Here is an 18,913-nt window from a genome sequence, read left to right on the forward strand (position 1 = left end):
CCCTCCCTCTCCCTTTCCCTACCCGTCCGCCTCTCACGATCATTAATTTCATTCATTTTCATTGTCTGGTTGGTGCTGCCGTTCGAAAACTGATGCGTCGCCAATTTGCATGCATAATTCGAATTGGAAATTGAATTAAAATAAATGCGCTTTAAATTAATTTTACATTTTTATATGCATATCAATTTTCTTGAGTCTTCTGGTTGTGCCAACAATAACAACAGCAACAACAACATCTGTTGTTATGCAAAAGCGCGTGAAAATAAAACTAACCGAAATGGGCATAGGCATGTTTGCATAATTAGCATCGACGGCAATAAAAACAACAAAGGCTATCACCATTGTATATACGAGTATAGTACATACTTGTATGCATATGTATATACATTTAAATTAGTGGAGCCAATAACAAAAGCAAATGACAGAAATATCAATAATAATTTGGCAAATCAAATGAAGCAATTAGCGCCTAAAACAAATTAAATTAGAAATTATTGACGTGTCGCTTTATTTCCAAACAATCGGGTTTCGGCCACGGGGGCTGACGGTGATTTCTTGACTGGCCTTGAATTTCAATTGGAAAAAGAAACCGAAAAACCGATTCGGTTGCAAGCCATCAATCTGAAAATTTGATAGCTTACACAGATACTATAAATGTATTTCGATTGTTAATTCAAATTGTATTGACATGGAACTCTGTTCAGGAAATAATAAAAGAGTCAGTGGGGACTGGTATTGGCTAATTAGAGAAGAAGTTAAATAAAAGCTATTCATCTAAGGGTTAAGTATGCATTTGCACCTTTGATTACTTTTAGATTTATGAAACTAAAAAAAAAGTTTAAAAAGAGCTAGAAAAGAACTACAAACCTTGTATTGCATTAAGGAGTAATAACGACGACTATATGTCTATAAGTACAATGCCGACTGAGCGTTAATGTTTCAGTAAATTGCGATGCATTTCATAATTTATTTGAAATCAGCAATTAAACAGAGATTTGTTGCAGTTCGCCATAACTTTGAGCAGATTTGAAGCACGCACAGATACAGATAGAGATGCAGATGCGACCTGATTTGTTCGCTTGTTTATGAAGCTGATTGAGTGCCGAAGAGAACAATAAGTGAGTATGTAAATGAGTGGGTGAGTGAGTGTGAATGACTATTAATGGGGCATCTGTGCTGCTTTGCTTAAGCTCCTCAATTTGAAAACTTGCAGCAACTTGAAGCCAAAAACATCTGGTAAGTACATTTGCAATTGATTATAAACTCGTAACTAACTTTGTCTGTGTCCTCAATGTGTGTTTGGTCTCTCTCCCTCTCTCTCTCTCTCTCTGTCTCTTTTACTCTCGTATATACACACACACGCACACATGATTAACTGTAATTAGCATTTGATTGGCTTTCGTGTATGCCTGGAATGGCAGGCAAAATCGGATGGGAATAAAGTGGGTCTAGAGACTAGAGCATGCCGCTAATTAGCATAGATACCAACAGCGAGCTGTGAACTTTGGAACTCCGCTGTTTGCATTTTACTTTTCAGTTATACGAGTAGTTTGCTGACTATAGTGTGTGTTTGTTTGTTTGTTTGTTTCTTTGCTTGCTTGTTTGCTATTTAGGGAGTTGGGGTGTTAGGGTATTGGGTTGTGAGCTACGACTTTTACGGAGGAGTGAGTAGTTGTTGTTGTAGTAGTAGTAGTAGTACTTATAGCATGATGCCGAAAAAGGTCAAAAACTTGAGTAAACTGTACAATTTATACAAAAACCGATACCTAGCCAAGTGAATGAAATTGAAATCCGCTCTGACATATTCCGTTTCCGGTTCGATTCAACTACATTTGCGCGCACGCCGCTGGAAGCGTTTCATGCGCAACGACCACTCGTCCTTCCACTCGAGCACCACAGAGCTGGGCCCAATTGCCAAATAGCCGGGCGCTGCCTCCGAGTCGCGGCCAAGTATCAGATATGATCTGTAAGCAAATATGAGAACAAAAGTTTGCATTGGTTTCAGCTTCCGAATTCGATTAAATTCCGAAAAAAAAGAAAGAAGAAGCCATTCATTTGTTGGGTTTAAAAACATTTTGCACAATAACAATATAGTTATTATGTAAAGAGTCAAAAAATTAAAAAAAATAAATAAAAAGCAAATAAACTGCCACTTCTCCTGAGCAATTGGCTGAGAATTTAAAATTTTAAGGGCATTTCTTTCACACTCTACTTACTTGTTTAACTTGATCTTTGGACACTGGCACTCGATGCTCTTGCGCGGTACCAGCAGCATCATATTGCCGCGTCCTAGAAGCGAACTCGTAGTGCCCGACATGGGGTTGCGTTTAAAAATCGTCTGAATGTTTATCTCATATTTATAAATTTCGTTCTGTCGTTCAATCGAAAACTTTTCGGTGCTAATGTCCTGCGAAGCGCGATCGTGTCCAATGACCTTGGCCAATATAGCTGCAGTGACAAAGGGGGGGAGGGAGAATGGGGAGAGAGGGAAAGAGGGAAAGAGGGGAAAAGGCGTTTGTTCAACCAAATGTGCTGTCAAAGTAAAATGTTACGCATACGCACCATAGTCCTCCATGCAGAACTTATTCAGATTCAGCTTTTTGGGGCTGGCCTTGCATTTGCCACAATCTGCAAAAGGGGAGTAATTTTATTTAGCATCTCTGTCCCTATCTCTCTCTCTCTCTCTCTCTCTCTCTCTCTTCCCTTTTTATTACTTACACTTTTTCATTTCCTCGGCCTGCGTGCCGCCACCATCTTTGTAGTCCCCTGCGCCTCCGCCTCCGCCACCGCCGGCGCTCTCCGCTTGTATCATATTCGCATTTGTGGGCACTTCTGTTAATTGCAAGTGAATGTTGACAGTTGTGTTAGAAGGGTGTGCGAGCGAGAGCGTACACTCAGAGAAAAACTACGTATCTATTAGTTAACATATAGAGAACAATGCTCAATAATAAACTTATGAAAAGCTTTCCAAATAAAAGCCCAAAGCTGGTAAGAAGTTTATATAGTTTACATTTTATATTTAAAAAGAGTTTTCAAAGATTTCTCAACTTTGCATCAAACTCACTTCATTAGATTAAGTTATTAGTCTTAGGAATAAATACACATCTTAAATAGGCAAGAAATATTGCAATCGATTGCTTGGAACCATTTTGTTTCTGAGTGATAGATGGGGGTACTTACTGATGCATGGAGCCACATGGGAACGTGTCTGTTGATAGCCTCGCGCACAACGATTGCAGGTTAAGCCGGTGACGCCCTCCTTGCAAGGACACTGACCACTCAAATGATTGCACGTTTTGCCCGTAGAGCCCACAGGATGACAGTCACAGCCTTAGGGGGTAACATAAAAGCAAGAACATGGAGAGACAAGTTAGTGTCAAAAAAAGAAAAAAAACCTCATTAAGCATTAACCGTCTGTCAGTCCGTCCAGTTGACAGTTGACATTATTGCATTAACACTTGTCTGAACTGATTGATGACATATCTCTTATCAATGTTTGCAGCATCTTGTTATTCAATCAGCCTCAGATCCACAACTGTCGGATACTTACGTTTGCAGACTTTGCGATGATTCGGCGGCTTGTTAGCATCCCGATAGTAGCCCTCGCGACAATAATGGCAATAACGTCCAGTCGTATCGTGCTGGCAATTATAGCAAACACCTCCCGACACACGTCCCGACAGCTTGTACAGCTCCAGGTTGAACCGACAGCGACGTGCATGTCCATTACATTGACAGACTACAAGTAGAGATGGAGATAGAGAGAAAGTAATTGATTAGTGAGTGGAAGGAGCTACGAGAATACTTAAAAGTAATGAAGCAAAAAATTCGGTTAACAGGGGGTCACCAGCACTAGTAAATAGTGCTCAGAGCGCTCGGCAATAAGAGAGGGCTATTTATATCAGTTATTTATTTAATTTATAAACTGTAACCAGATTTGGTGTGAGCATCATCAATGGGTCACTAGTGGTTATACAGGTAGACAGTCAAAAGGCTCACTAATTGGGAGCTACTAGCTGTTCAGGTAGATAGTACTCAGACTGCTTGATAACAAGAGAAGTTAATTTTAATCTCTCTTAATCAGTTATTTATTTAATTAATGAATTGTAAGCAGACTTGTTGTGAGCATCATCAACGGGTCACTAGTGGCTATACAGGTAGACAGTCAAACTGCTCACCAGTTGGTAAATGAGAGAGATCTATTTATATCAGTTATTAATTTAATTAATTTAATATTAATTGTAATAATCACTGGGTCACTAGTGGCTATACAGGTAGACAAAATGTCTCACAAAAGCGAGTGTTCTATCGTAATTAATCAGTTATTTATTGAATGACTTAATTCTCGTCGTAGGTAAAAGTCATTACTGAATCACTAGTGGGCAGTTCTAGCTAAATATTAGACTTTAAAACGGCTTTAAATCAATACTTCCTGCAGCAAGTCCACTTTTGTTTTAATTCGACAACCCTTAGTAGCAAATAATGCTATACTCTATTACTTACTTATTTTATAGTATTTGCAATAAAATACAAGTAGTAGGGGAGGATACAAACTTACTGTAGTGGACAACACATATATGTTATTTAAGGAAATTCGATTGCTACCGCAACTGTAAGTTGCCTTTTCAATTACCAATTGTCTGCAAAGCCCCTAAAACCATTTTGGCGGTATGTCGATGACTCTATAAGTAGCAGTAGAAATATCCTTAAACTACGAGTACCAAAGGGTTGCTCGATCTGAGCCATGCGTAATCTAATCATGTAATGGCAACGGCACTTTCTATAAATAATTAATAATCATAGACATTGCGAAGCTACTCTTTTTGCTTTTTCCCGGGGTTGGCCAACTTAAGTGTGAGTGTGTGTGTGTGTGTGTGTGTGTGTGTGTGTGTGTGTACGTATGATTGATTGTTGAAGCGCTGCTGTTGTTGTTGATTGATGAAAATGTAGTCAGCCACTTCCTCCATCATCTTCTCATTGTTAGGCAAAGCACCTGTACTTGGCATGGTGGAAAGTCCAGGCTTTATTGATTTTGTTGCTTTTCACTTCTTGTTGTTGTGGTATTTATTGCTAAACTCTCTCCCTCTTTTTTATACATATACTATATGTATATATTTTTGTGCATGTATCTTTACACTCGTAGCTACTATATGAACATTTTTATGCTTTGCAGCACTCATTTAATTAGTTGGCCATATCATAATTTTCAAACTAATTGGCAGCACTTGACTGCAATTTATGTGCAAAGGACGATGATGATGATGACGACGACGAGGTTGACTTCACTTCGCTATATTTGTTGCCTTTTAAGGCTGGTGTTGTTGTTGTTGTTGTTGTTGTTTTTGTTTGCTGTTGCTAGATGCTGCGTGGCATTAAGCGTGATTTATGCCAAGCGGGAGCTGCTGGGTAGCAAGTGCAGCAACAACACAACTCATACATACTTATACATATTAATATTGTAGATGTCTGTGTGCGTATTTAATATGTATTGTATATATGTATGTGCATATAAAGCGTTCATTCCAATGCCCACGCATTGACAGGACGGCAGAACTAAAGATGGGTGCGTGCTAAAACACCAACACGTTGTTTGATTAGTGCTTGAACCTTAAAATCGAAAATCATAATCATATACAGAAAATACAGAATTCATCAATGAACCTTCATGTAGGTTTTCCAGGCTCTATCTCTCATTCTTTTTCCAATATTTGCGTTCATACATTGAGACAAATGGATAGTCTAAAATAATTTAACTCATTGGTTTAAGGCAGAACATACACTTCGCCACAATTTTTCAAAGCGAACTTTGACCTGAACCTTCCTATTTCAAAAAGGCATCGATGAGTTCAAGAACATTTTAATATATTTATTTTACTAATTCAGGCATTTATTCTTCAATTCGCTGAACACCCGTTCGTATAACTAGTATTTTTTTATCTCCTTTAAGAACATCGATGCTATTTTTTCATGATTTCTCCGATATTTTGTCATAGCAAGTGTTATTTAAATAATCTATAAAAATTATATACATAAAATAGATAGAATTTTATATAATTTAGTAACTTCCAAATTACTTTTCATCATATTTCTTTCACAATCGTGTAAGCTCAATTCCCATTCATTCTTTCCACTGTCAGAGTAATCACGCACCCATCTCTAGTACAGAGACAGTAACACACGCATGAGCGCCTGCTTTATGCCATTGGGACAGTCTGGCGTTGGCTTGAGTCTCGGGTCTGTGGCTGGGTCCGGGCCTGGCCCGGCCTGGCCTGTACTGCCTGAGATTGTGGCACGCATATTGTTGTTATAGTTTGTGCTTCAGCCTCATATTTTTCATATCTTATGTCTGCATCATCGACGTTGCTGAACGATGATGAGGACGAGAACGAGAACGAGGACGAGCATGAGGATGAGACCGATGACAACAATGCCTGTCCGCTTGCTTATTTGCCAAATAACAACAACAAGAACAACAACATGACAACAATGACAGCGACAACTACAATGTGCAGTAACTGTGATGATGACAATGGCGCATTCGAAACTCGCAATTGCAATGCTCCTTAATGCTTATTGACATGCCCTTATCCTTGGCAACTGCAAGGCGCGATATCGAAGCATGTGCAATGTCCAATGCTTCGCGCATGTTCGCATCATTCTCGCAAATGAAAATGAATTTCATTTTAACTTGTTTCTGCTTCCCACTCTCCTGCTTCTGCCTCTGCCCCTGCCCCTCAACCCACCGCATCCACCACTCTGATTCGCACTGTTCATTGGATTCAATGATGTGCCCCAACGCCCACGCTTCATCATCTTCATGGCCATGCGACTGTCTTTTCATATCGTTTTAATGATAATAATAATAATGGGGATAATGCGAGAAGAATAAAAAATCCCATTACCTCCTTTTCTCACTCAAATGCGTTTTTTCCCTAGCACTGCATTATTATTGCCTTTGACACGCATTGTAATTGAGTTGATTCCCGGTATTTAGTGCTAACTGCTGTGCTCGTTCGATAAGCCCATTGAGCTGCCGGCCGACTCGATGATGCAATATCATGTCGAATACTATTGCTATATCATACAGTCGAACTTCTATGTGAAAGGATGTTCGTTAAATACGTTATTCTGTTACTATATACTTGTATGTAGACATTAAGTCCTCAGATATATACTTGTAGTGGGCTATAGAAGGGTTAATTGTCAAGGTTGAAGGTTAAACAACTTAACTGTAGACTTCCGTTGAGAATGTTCTGCTAAGAATACAGTTCGGACTACATTGAATAGCTTTTTAGCTTTATCAATTTTTATCAATTGATTTCAAAATTTTAATTATCAATTAATTGATAGTTGATTGTTATATTCTAAAAATTGTGCTGAGTAAACAGGATTATTAGATGTTTTTGTTATCAATACTTTATTTATATTTTAAGTTGAATTTGTTATCGTTACTATTTATATGTTTTTCTGACCACCTTTTGATGATATTCTTATTTCCATCTATTATCGATATTTTATGCGTCGGACAAATCTTCAACTGATACTACTTGAACTGACAATTTGGAATTGAAAAATTCTATTCTCTATCTGCAGCAAACATTTCAAACTAGAAACATATCTCAATAGAAGCACCTTTAATGAATGCACACATATATTCCAATATTCTTGAAAAGTATCAAAAAGTATCCCTATAGACTAAAATCTCATTCAAAAATATAAATCCTTTTTATTTTCGAATAACTAAACCAGGCATTTTAGAGCAACTTTAATTTTAAAGTAGAAGAGTATCGGATTCTAATCAATTGAAATTTTCCTAGTTTTGGAGGCTTTGTTTAACTATTTTCTTGCTGAAATTCTGTTAGGTATACCGAACAAATATGTGATTTAAATGGAAATAATTTTGATGACCGTTGAATGCAAATTGTTCATTGATTGTAGTCAGGCAGCTAAGTTTATGGTTTTAGAAATTAGAGATACTATGTCCGTATTGAATATATTAAATATATTAAAGTAATTATTGAAAATGAATTTTAAAAAATTAAATGAATTAATTCAACTTCATCGAAAATATTCAATACATTCGTTTAATTACTAGTTATACTTTGGTAAATTTTAATGAGCGATATACCTATATGTATAAATAAGTCTACAGATCATAAAGTCCGTTCGATTGCAGTCGACAAAGAGGGCAGAGTGGCTTATGTGGTGGGCCGACTGTAGCCATTGGGGCACAAGTATAGTATGATAGATAATTATGTGACAACTTGAAACAACATAGCGCACCCATTCTATTGCTATGTCTGTGCCATAAATTTGTGGCTGCTTTATAAAAATAAAATAAAAAGCATCGACAAACAATTAGTGTGCCCGTATGTATAAAAATGCAGACGCGACGCGATGCGACGCGACGATCTCGACGATTAGTTAAAAGTAGCACATAAATTTGTTGTATTTGGTCGCTGGAATTGGGTGTGTTCTGTTCATGGATTAACTCGAGCGTGTCCCATGCACACGTACGCACACTCACACCCTCACACACACACACACACACACTCACACACACACACACACTCAATCAGCTTAATTGGAAACAATAAAACGCGAATTTTCGATTTTTCTTTACAGTTCATTTGATTGCCGACACACACGGGGGAATTAGTGTGAGTGTTTTGAGTATTTTGAGTGTTGAGTGGTGAGTGTTGTGAGTGTTGAGTGGCACGCTGCTTTCAGCGCCACATTGCCCCATTACTCATGAGGCAGTGAAAAGTTATTATGCAGCCAAGATATGTACGAATACTACGACGGTTGAGTCCGACTGCGCTGGCAAAAGATTTTCCCATTTCCCCAATACTATGTACTTATGTACGAGTACTTGTATATCGCATGCAGCAGATGCCGGCTGGCTGGCTGGCTGGCTGGCAGGCTCTTTTGATATATGGCTTTCGTGCCAAAAACCACCAAGAGCCAAAACAAACAACAAATTTACAAGCGGGCGAGAAAGAAAAGTTCATAATTTTGCTGCCTTTTTAATTAAAAACCAGGCAGAGGAGTACGCAGATTTTGATGTCGACAGCAACAACAACAGAGACTACGGCGCTGATGACGACGTGAAAAACAACAACAACAACAGCAGCAGCAGCAGCAGCTACAGAAACATGCAAACAAAAGTGCGAAGTGAAAAACATGTGAAAATCATTTTGCAATGCCGACCGATGCCGTAGCTATCCGTGGACCCGTGGACGAACTATGGGACAACAGTCGGCGCAATGAGATAAGCGCTGAAGCGGACCCCAAACCCAAACCCAAGCCCAATCCCAAAGCACCTTGGGATACAAATGCCAACATTTCGGTCAAAAAACAAAATATATACATATATGTCGGAAATGCGAAGAATGGCGTAATTTTTTGTTAACTAAACGATTTTAAAAAAATTACCTACTAAAGAGCTCTCTTTATTAAAGGACATTAGAACATTTGTGTATTCTTGTATAACACACATGTAAAATAATTAAAAGTAGTATGTTCTTGTTCCAAACTGAGACGGAGACGCGAATTTAATCTCGTAAAAACATTTAATTGTAAATTCTTATATATTAGTAGTAGTTGCTTTGTTAGCCGAATATTCTCCCAATCCTACACCAATTCCATATTCTATATTCATGACTTTTTGTATTGCAGGCGATTAAAACAGCTTTGAAGTTAAAAAACCTGAAATAACATTTTTAAAAACGACTTCATTCAAAAATATATCAATTGAAGCATTAAAAAAACAGATGAAGCCATTTCCACTGCAAGAGACGCACCCATGCGAGACATTTATAGTCAAAGTGCTATGGGTTTGATTTTTAGAAAGCTAAGATTATTGGTTGATGAGGCGTTTTTGAATGGAAGACATTTCACCAGTTAAGTATATACATCAAAAATCACTTGAATGGAACAACATACTTGTAGTCCATAGTCCGAGTACTATTTAGCATGCAATACATATTTGTTTCCAAAATTCTCAGTCTGCCCGGATGTGCTCAGAATCTGGCAACAAGTGTATATAGCCATTGAAGTACACCTAATTCTGTTTTTACACGGTAGATTGGGGCCAGAAACAACAACATTGATAATACGCAAAAATAGGTGATTGGTTAGAGATAATCTAAAGAAATATATATGAAATTTTTTGTTATATCAAAATCGTGTAAAAAAAGACCGTCTAAAAACAGAACTAGTTGTACTTGTACCTTTGAATTGATTTTTGGCCAGCAATTTGGGTTTTCAATTCCATTGTGCAGTGGCGACGCCAGAGTCGGCAGCGGGACGGGACCGCGAGTTATGCGGCCGTTTGTTGTAAATGCAAAATATGGGCGAAAACGAAGCGAGTCAGAGCCCATCTATAAACTGACTACAAAATGTCTAAATTTCTGTATGAGTGTGTGTGCGTATGTGTCTGTGTGTGTGTGTGTGTGTGTTGCAGTCGTGCTCATCAATTTTGGCATCTAAGCAAACACAGCGCAGGAAAAAAAGATTGGGCAGCTACGTAGAGAGAGAGAGAGAGAGAGAGAGAGAGAGAGAGGAGAGAGAGAGAGAGAGAGGAGAGAGAGAGAGAGAGAGAGAGAGAGAGAGAGCGCGAGGAAGAGGGAGCCACTGAAAAGGAGGCGGAACAGTGGCCAAGATAGGAAGCCATAAAGTTTGTGCAGGCAAGACTAGCGGTAAGTGGAACAGGCCATCTGACTATTTGACCAAATGAGTTATAGGAACTGGGAGGGAAAGTGCGTAGACAGTCTGCACGCACCTCATTCCAGAGCGAATTTAGAGCTCGCTAATAAAAAAAAGGCACATACTTGTATAGCATTTGCTAAGGACTTGCTGCTGCAGTTCAACTTATGGGAAGTTTCTTCTAGAAACAGACTCAAAACTTGCAAACAATTTGAGCCATCATTCTTGTCTGCAATGAATTTCGTTTCTTTTCGGGTATTATGTTCGAACTAGAACGATTTAAGTCACTTCGCGGGCACAGAATTCTCCAATTGGTGGCCTAATATATATATTTACAAAAAAAACAACATGTAGTTTATACTCGTATTCCATTTTATGTTTAAGAAAATATTTCTTTTACTAATACGGTTTTACTTGTATGTATGGTATTTAGCCGATTTATTCTAGCCAAATATTTGTTTACAAACTAGAAATAATCTGACCGATTCTTTTGCTACTTTTTCTCATGTAAGCTAATACTAATATAGAGCTCTGTTTCCGTCCATTCATTAGTTTTTAAATATACATATATTTTTTTAAACTAAAAGTTTTCTTTGGTATTAAAAATCTTAAGATTAAGAAAAACGGGCTCTCATGTGGGGAAGAATTGCATTCAAAGAACTTTATTTTTTTTTATTTAAATTTTCGGTGTTTAAACCAAAATTACTCAAAATCTTGTATCTATTCTATATGTTCTGCCTGAAAAAGGTTTAATTATTGGGCTCGCAAGAGCTGTTAAATCTCTGCTCACTCATTTAAAAGTTGATTTAATTCTAAAACATTTTATATTTCATATTCCATGTAGGGCAACATATCGTTGCTTCTTATTGCTTTTCCTCATTTATTTTAGGCAAGTGGAATTTTTTCGATAGCTAATATAGGATCGACTTGGGTCACTTATTGATTAGACCTTTCTTATTTTCTAATTCCAATAATAACTTTCTTCGTTTATTTTTTTCCACTCTTTTTTTGTAACTTTTGACTGCAAAAAGAGAGAAAGAAAACCCGACCGCAACATTTCATTTGATAACAACAGTTGGCCCACACACACACACACCCACACACACACACACACACATTATAGCGGCTGAGAGGGTTTGAGGGGCAGGAGTGTGTGTGTGTGGGCCTCCTTGGGGGGTCCTAGGCGCTTTATCATAATTTTCACTCTTTTCGCTTTGCATGACCATAATTTGTGGGTGTGTATGGGCCAGACGCTCATACACTCGCACACACACACACACAAACACCATGCCGGAGAAATAAATTTGCCGTATCGCCAAATTCTCCTTTTCGTGCTGGTCGCCTCCTATCCTTCGGTCTCCTCTACCCCAGGCTGCTTTGCGTGGGGACACAAAATTTGCTTTGCCGGCATAAAATAGAGGCAACAAAAAATAATGTTGCTTGTTGGCTTTTGGTCGCATCCTTCGCATTGGGAAAGGCGCAGGGAACAGATTTTTACAGCTATGTGTAATTTTCCCGCCCGTTGACAAGAAATATATTTTTTTTCCTTTTCTTTTTTGTCCTTTTTTCTCTTATTTTGTATTTTTTTGTTGTTATTTTGGTGGGGCCCTGCGTGTGACTTGCTTAACATTTTCGGCTGGCTTCATATTTCGCCGCTGCTCGTCTTGTCATCGCCTCTTTATTATTATTATTTTTATGTACTCGCATTTTTATTTGCTCTGGCGACGATTTGCGTGGTTTGTGTATTTTAGAATTTGATGTGATTTGAATTCTCAATGATGCCATTTCCATCGGGCTCGAGTGAAATTTTCGTCGTCGTTGTCGTCGTCGAACGTTGATGAAAATAGGAATAGGAAAATCAAGTGATGCGTGAAGCGCTTCGTCTGCCTCATCTTGCACAACCAGAGTGGATGCTAGATGCTTGTTGTTGTAGGCGGCTATTTCTTTATGCGCTGGCATGCCCCAATCGCATACACATACAAGTATAGTAGACCGCACTCCTCTCGCACCCACTCCAATCCATCGATATTGCTGATGATTTTGAATGTGCTGCGACGCATAATTTTATTTATTTTTCAATTTTCCTGCCCACTTCTGTGCAACCCAAGGCGACATCTGAACATCTGAACATCTCAACATCCCGACGACAACGCCATCATCTCCAACTCCATCGCCATCATCCTCATCATCGTCCTCATCGCTGGCGATGTCGGTGGCGTCTCCTCCCATGTTTCTTTTGTTGTCTTCTATCTTCAAGCACTCTCTGTTGCTTACGAGCTAAAGCTGTTATGATATCTGCTGTTATATGCGATACGCGCCCCACCCCGATTGTGTTGACAATTGTCTGGCTGGCCTCGCTTCTTTTTCACTTTTTTCTCTTTCTTTATTTTTATTTTTTTATTTTTTTGACCGCTTCATTTTTTGGGGCTTGCCAAAAAATTTGGTGCTCGACTGCCACGACATTTATATTTTTAGCATCGACTGAGACGCGTTCTCTAAGTGCATGGCTGTAGTGCGTGCCAGAAGTACAGCGAGTACTTCGGAAAGGAGAACCGGAAGTTGATAAATAGTAGAATCCAGAAAATAGTTCTCTTCACTCACTTAAATTTGTTTTATGGTGAGAACGTGCGAGATTTTTAAATAAATGTATTAGAAAATATTTAGAAAGTTCAAGTTTCCTTTCTTATTACAATAATACGTCTAAGAAAACTTTCCAAATACCAATTAACAGAAAATGAAGTCAATGAACGCATCTAAATAACTATGCCAATAATGTATTCAAGGTTTAGTTGGATCGTTGAAATTTATCGACACATTTCCAACATCAATCTCTTGTAAATTCTTTCCTTTTTCCTTTTCTTTTTGATCATAAATTGTGGACAACTTTTAACCATATTCCAAGCAGCTGGATGGGGCAACTAATTATGTGTATTTGTAATCTTCCAAATATATATAACTTATAACTAGTTACGAGTATATTATTTTTGTTAATTATTATATATATATCATCAAGTTATCATACTATTCTACAAACTTGAAAGCCGGCAATGATGTATTCAAAGATCTTCCATTACTTTATACCCAAATATTAAACAATTGGTTCGCCTTAAAGTGTATTTACTGTAGATTGAAAATTTCTCAACCGGCATTTCTGCTCATTAATTAAAGAAAGAAAAAGAAAAAACAACTTTCAAATAGAACTTGCAGCGCACCTCGAAAATCAGATGTCAAATGCCAGGCAATAAGTTGTTGTAGGTTGTTGTTGTAGATTGTTGTTGTTGTAGATTGTTGTTGTTGTAGATTGTTGTTGTCGTTGTTGTTGTGGCTACACCCCCACAGAGTGACGAAGTCATGAGGCGATGTCGACGCCAACACACGCGTCTTTTTACAAATTACGAAAAATAATTCGAAGAAATAACTGCATGCACCCAAAATTGCAGTCAACTACAAGATATCACCAAATGTGTATACAAATATATATATATATATATATATATATATATGTGTGTGTGTGTGTGTGTGCCAGTATGTGGGCTGCACTCGTACGTGCATAATCATGTTATATATGGGCAGCTGGTAATTGAATTGAAAAGTTTGCCATGCCAATGGCTGGCACAGTTAAGGAATAATTTGCTTTGAAGCCTCAGATAGCTAAAACAACAACAACAACGGCAGCAGCAGCTGGAGCTAGAGCTGCAGCAGCAGAAACGCGAGAAGAAAAAACTATTAAGCCAACTGGCAGTAAATGGAAATTGGAAAATCACAAAGAAATTAATGGCAAGAGCTGCACAGCAAAAATAATAACAAGCATAATCGAAATAGTAAGAAAGAAAAAAAAAATAATATGAAGTGGTAATAATAATAAGAGGAATAAATCAGTTTTAAGTTACGCTGCGGCTGTCTAACTTCCCCCCTAATCTCCCCCCTTGCCTATCCGTTCCCTTTCGCCAGCGCTCTGTCGCTCGCTCCTATCGCCCTGCTCTCCGCATCCGTCTCGGACTAGCTGGCCAACTATTGTGCGCCCGACACTGACGGCTCGTACATTAGCATTGCCTTTTTGCCAATGTCACTGGCTATAGCATCAATTAGAGATGGGCGCGTGACACAGCAGCGACAACACAATCACGCACATAACTATTCTCAGTTGCCACATATCCAGATTATGTGTGTATTTGATAATTTATTGCTTAGAACCCCTCATAATTTTAATGAAAATATACGATTTAAAAACATTTCCTATTTGTTCATAGAGTTTACACTAAAAGACTATTGATGTAATTTAGAAAAACCTAAAAAGTAGATATAAAGTATATAGCTTCAACTTCTCATATTTTTAGTCTGTTCAGCAATGGCTCCAGTTAAGAGGCAAATTTAGTTATGAGATGAGAGTGTGAAAAAATTAAAATTAAATTATTCCCAGTCGACAAAAAATGAGTAAATAATTATTAATTTGCAACAAAAAAAACTGAAATAGATGAAAGTAATTCAAATAAAATTTAATATTAATTCCTTAATAACGCATATATTTTAAAACGTTATTTAAAAAATATACGAAATGGAATTACAAAACTAGAAAGAGTGAAATAAAAAAATTAACAAAATTATGTTCCTAATTTATAATACTTAATATAATAATATTTTAATTTAACAATAAATAATGGTATTTTATTAGACATAAAGAAGTGGAAGAAATCTACAAAGCTCTGTCATTGTCCAGCAGTACAGAGACTGGTATTTAAAAAATTATTTTTACATCGTCTTTAATCCTCACTCACGTCACACGGCCAGCTCTAGCTCAGCATCGGACTGTGGCTTCGTCTGCATTGCCAGCTTGGCTCTATTTCTTTTTTCTCGGTTTTTTTTTTTTATTTTTTTGGTATTTGAGCATTTCCATAAGACATAAATTCTGCGATTTAGCCAAATGTGCTTGGCGAACTTCGGTGGGTAATTTGTGGCGGGCTGGCCAGGAAAGGCTTGCAAAAACTGCAGCAGCATTAAATTACACACATACATAGCTATGTATACATACTTGTATACGTATATGTATATGTATATATGTATTTACATGGCATGGTCGTTGTCAAGACAACGCCAGAAATCTTGCCAGCCAGTTGGCCTAGCTAGGAGGAAGCCTGAAAGTCGGGCAGACAAGCTACAAGGCAAGATTTAGTTTTGCGGCAATGACAAGCTCATATTGCCTTACTCTTACTCGAATCTTACCCTCCCCTTCCCTCCCTTCCACACGCCTCCCCTAACCACTCATCTCTCCGCTCCTCACTTTCTTGCAGCACTCTCCACATACACTCGCATTCGTTACCCACTCACGTGCCCATAGTTATGCGCTTTTAATGGCACATTTTGTAAGTAAATTGCATTAATTTCACGTCTTAGGCGTGCGCCAAAAAGCGACGGGGCATGCAACACTTGCAACAGAGCCCGCAGAGATGAGATGACACACGAGCAGGCGGCCAAGCAGCAGAGCAGCAGAGCAGCCGCGCTGCACAGTTAGCGAATCGTCGCTAAAGTTGCGGCCAACGGTGTTGTCAATGTGCCATTGAAATGATTGAGAGATTTATGGGGCGTCACACTGTGCGGAGAACCGGTTGTGGACTCGCGATACGATTGTTGCAAGTCCTACTGCAACTCTGCCCCGTTCCGCGCCCTTCACTCAACATGCAATTAACAACAGATGGGAGAGCACAATGAAGGCGAACTCCGACTGCCAGACAATTGAGTGGAATAAAAAATATGAAGAATATCAGAGCCACAATTGGATGTAACTTTAAGTAGAGTTCAAGATCATACAAAATCTTTAAAGCTACAACCACCTGTAGAGAAAAAAAAATGAAAGTATCTGACTTTATCTTAACCACTGCAATGGAATCAGTAGATGAAGATAAAAATTAAGCAGATTAATAGCCGATGAGTTTTAGCTTTAATGAAGAATTCTAGCACTCCCTTGTTGAGAATTTGTAGATTAATAGATAATCTTTAAATAAGATAATTACTTCTTTTTAAATACTCTTTGTAAAGTCTCAGATGTATGCTGATAAGAGAAAATAATTAAAATATGCTTATTTACTTTTTCATAAAACAATATTCATTTTTATTCAATTTTATTCAATTTTATGAGCAAAAAGACAATTTTGTGTTGATTGAACGCGATTTCTGAAAAGGCTTCCAAATTGAATTCCAATAAGAAAACAGCATTTTCGAGGCATACATAAATACGTGAGCAAACCCTATTAAGCATTGTGGGAATTTAAAATATTATAAATTAAATTTTAGCAGATTAAATTTTTGATCAACCTTTTACTTAATACATTATTTTTATTGAAAAGATATATACGACACGCCATTATCAGACGAGTGGGTGTCATGGCCTTTTTATTTAGATAAATATCTCAACCCAAAAATCTTGGAAGATTTTAAGAAGCATTACATTTATGCAAATGAAATTGAAGGTATAGATATTACCGTTTCTCTAGCAAAATCAAGAGTATTAAGTGTTTGGTAGTAGAATATTCACCGATTGCCTCCAAATGTTATAAAGATATATTTTTTTAAAATTAAATTTACCAAATATCGTAAACTATATAATGATGTTAACCCTGTTTTCGCTAAGTGGATCAGCATCTTTAATAGTCATATTCAAAATGCAACATATTTATTTAAAAGCATGGTTTATGAAAACAATTTCATTATTCTTCTTTTCAGGCAATTAATTACCACATTTAAATGAAATATGTATATGGGTGTGGTATTAATCTTGACATGAAATACATGCGCCATAGAGCGCTATATTCTATTTGGTTCTCCATGAAGACATGTCCGCTTTATGGAAAGCTATTTGGTGGAATTCAATACCAATTGAGTTACAACATAGTTTACTTTATGGCCATCAAGGGTGTGTGGGTATATCCTTTTTAAAATATAGACAGGCACCCCTTTTTATGCATTATGTGTTTCATAGCCAAGTTGTAGGGGCCGCTGCCACACTCCCACACTCCCACAGCTCCTTCCACCAATCTAACTGCTTCTATTTTTTTCTTTCTCTTGATTTTTTGCAGTCTTTGTTTGCTGGCAAGCGAGCGAGCAAACAACAGCTGCTGAGCAGACTGCGACTGCGACTGCGACTGTAACTACAGAGAACTTTAACTTTATTTCGCAAAAAGCTTTTAGGACACACACACACACACATAGACACAAACATGCAGTTGGCGTTGCCATTATGCGACGTCGCGCTCTGCATATAAACAGTTATGTGCATATTCCTTTTTATCCCTTTTGCTTCCTTTGCACTTTGCTCTCGCTCTGTGCGACTGCTTTCTGCTTTCTGCCTTTGTTTTGTTTTGTTTCCACTCCCTTTCTGCATTTTGTTTACTCGCCGCGTGCCGCGTGCCCCATGCCTCATGCCTTGTGGCGCACGGCTTTACACACAGGACGCGTAATAAATTTCAATATTTATGTTTCTGGGTTAAAACTGTGCAGCCCTGACGGCTATATGGCTATGGTTATGGCTTTGGCGGATGCTGCCCGCCCAGACAGTGCAGCGTGACAATTTAAAGCCAACGCCTGCGACTGCTGCGACTGCGAATGCGGTTGCAGCAATCAGCTTGCAAGGCCTGCAACGTGCAACGTGCAACGCGCATCTGGAAGTGCAACTGCAACGGCGTGTAAATCAAGTGAAGAGGAAGGCTCTGTGAGCGTTTTGTAAACCAGCTTAACAAATAGCAGAGCAGCCCGGCCATAATATCCTACTTAGCTGGCACTGTTCGTGTGCATGCGACTGTAACAATGACAAAGGCTACACTCAGAAAAAATATACCAGCTAAGTATACCAATTCCAGTAAGAGATTGTCTACACTCGCACAACAAATTGCTAACAAATTTAATGTAGTAACAAATCTCTATGAAAGAGTAACCATTTGTAGAAAAATAATTACCAATTTCAGGTATTCCCTTTTCATAAGAAACATTGGTCAGATAATTGAAAGTATTGGAATTGAATTGCTTTGCGAGATTAACAGTTATCTTTTAATTTAAGCTCGCACACATTTTTCATCAATGTTCAATGACTTTTAAATACTTGTTCTCATTTATTATTAATTCTTAAAGCCTGATAAAAGAGAAAGCAAATTTCAAAATTATAACAAAGGTAAAGGTGTCTTCAACAATATTTTAAGCTTAAAGTAAGGCTTCAGCT

At 38.0% G+C, this 18,913-nt stretch overlaps 1 protein-coding gene across 1 annotated transcript in view; it reads right to left on the bottom strand.

Annotated features, from left to right (window-relative positions):
• Window positions 1-204: 204 nt before the first annotated feature.
• The window catches only part of LOC115627354 (netrin-B), a 95,303-nt gene continuing 76,594 nt past the window's right edge, over window positions 205-18,913 (bottom strand). The window contains exons 2-7 of the mRNA XM_030523002.1: window positions 3,551-3,739; window positions 3,181-3,330; window positions 2,719-2,832; window positions 2,563-2,628; window positions 2,217-2,448; window positions 205-1,964 (exon numbers count right to left, since the gene is read on the bottom strand). Of these exons, the coding sequence (XP_030378862.1) occupies window positions 1,823-1,964; window positions 2,217-2,448; window positions 2,563-2,628; window positions 2,719-2,832; window positions 3,181-3,330; window positions 3,551-3,739 (893 nt within the window). The 3' untranslated portion in view covers window positions 205-1,822. The remainder of the gene's footprint in view (window positions 1,965-2,216; window positions 2,449-2,562; window positions 2,629-2,718; window positions 2,833-3,180; window positions 3,331-3,550; window positions 3,740-18,913) is intronic.

The sequence above is a fragment of the Scaptodrosophila lebanonensis genome, unplaced genomic scaffold (assembly GCF_003285725.1).
Source record: "Scaptodrosophila lebanonensis strain 11010-0011.00,11010-0021.00 unplaced genomic scaffold, SlebRS2 tig00000092-arrow-pilon, whole genome shotgun sequence".
NCBI classification, from domain to species: Eukaryota; Metazoa; Arthropoda; class Insecta; order Diptera; family Drosophilidae; genus Scaptodrosophila; species Scaptodrosophila lebanonensis.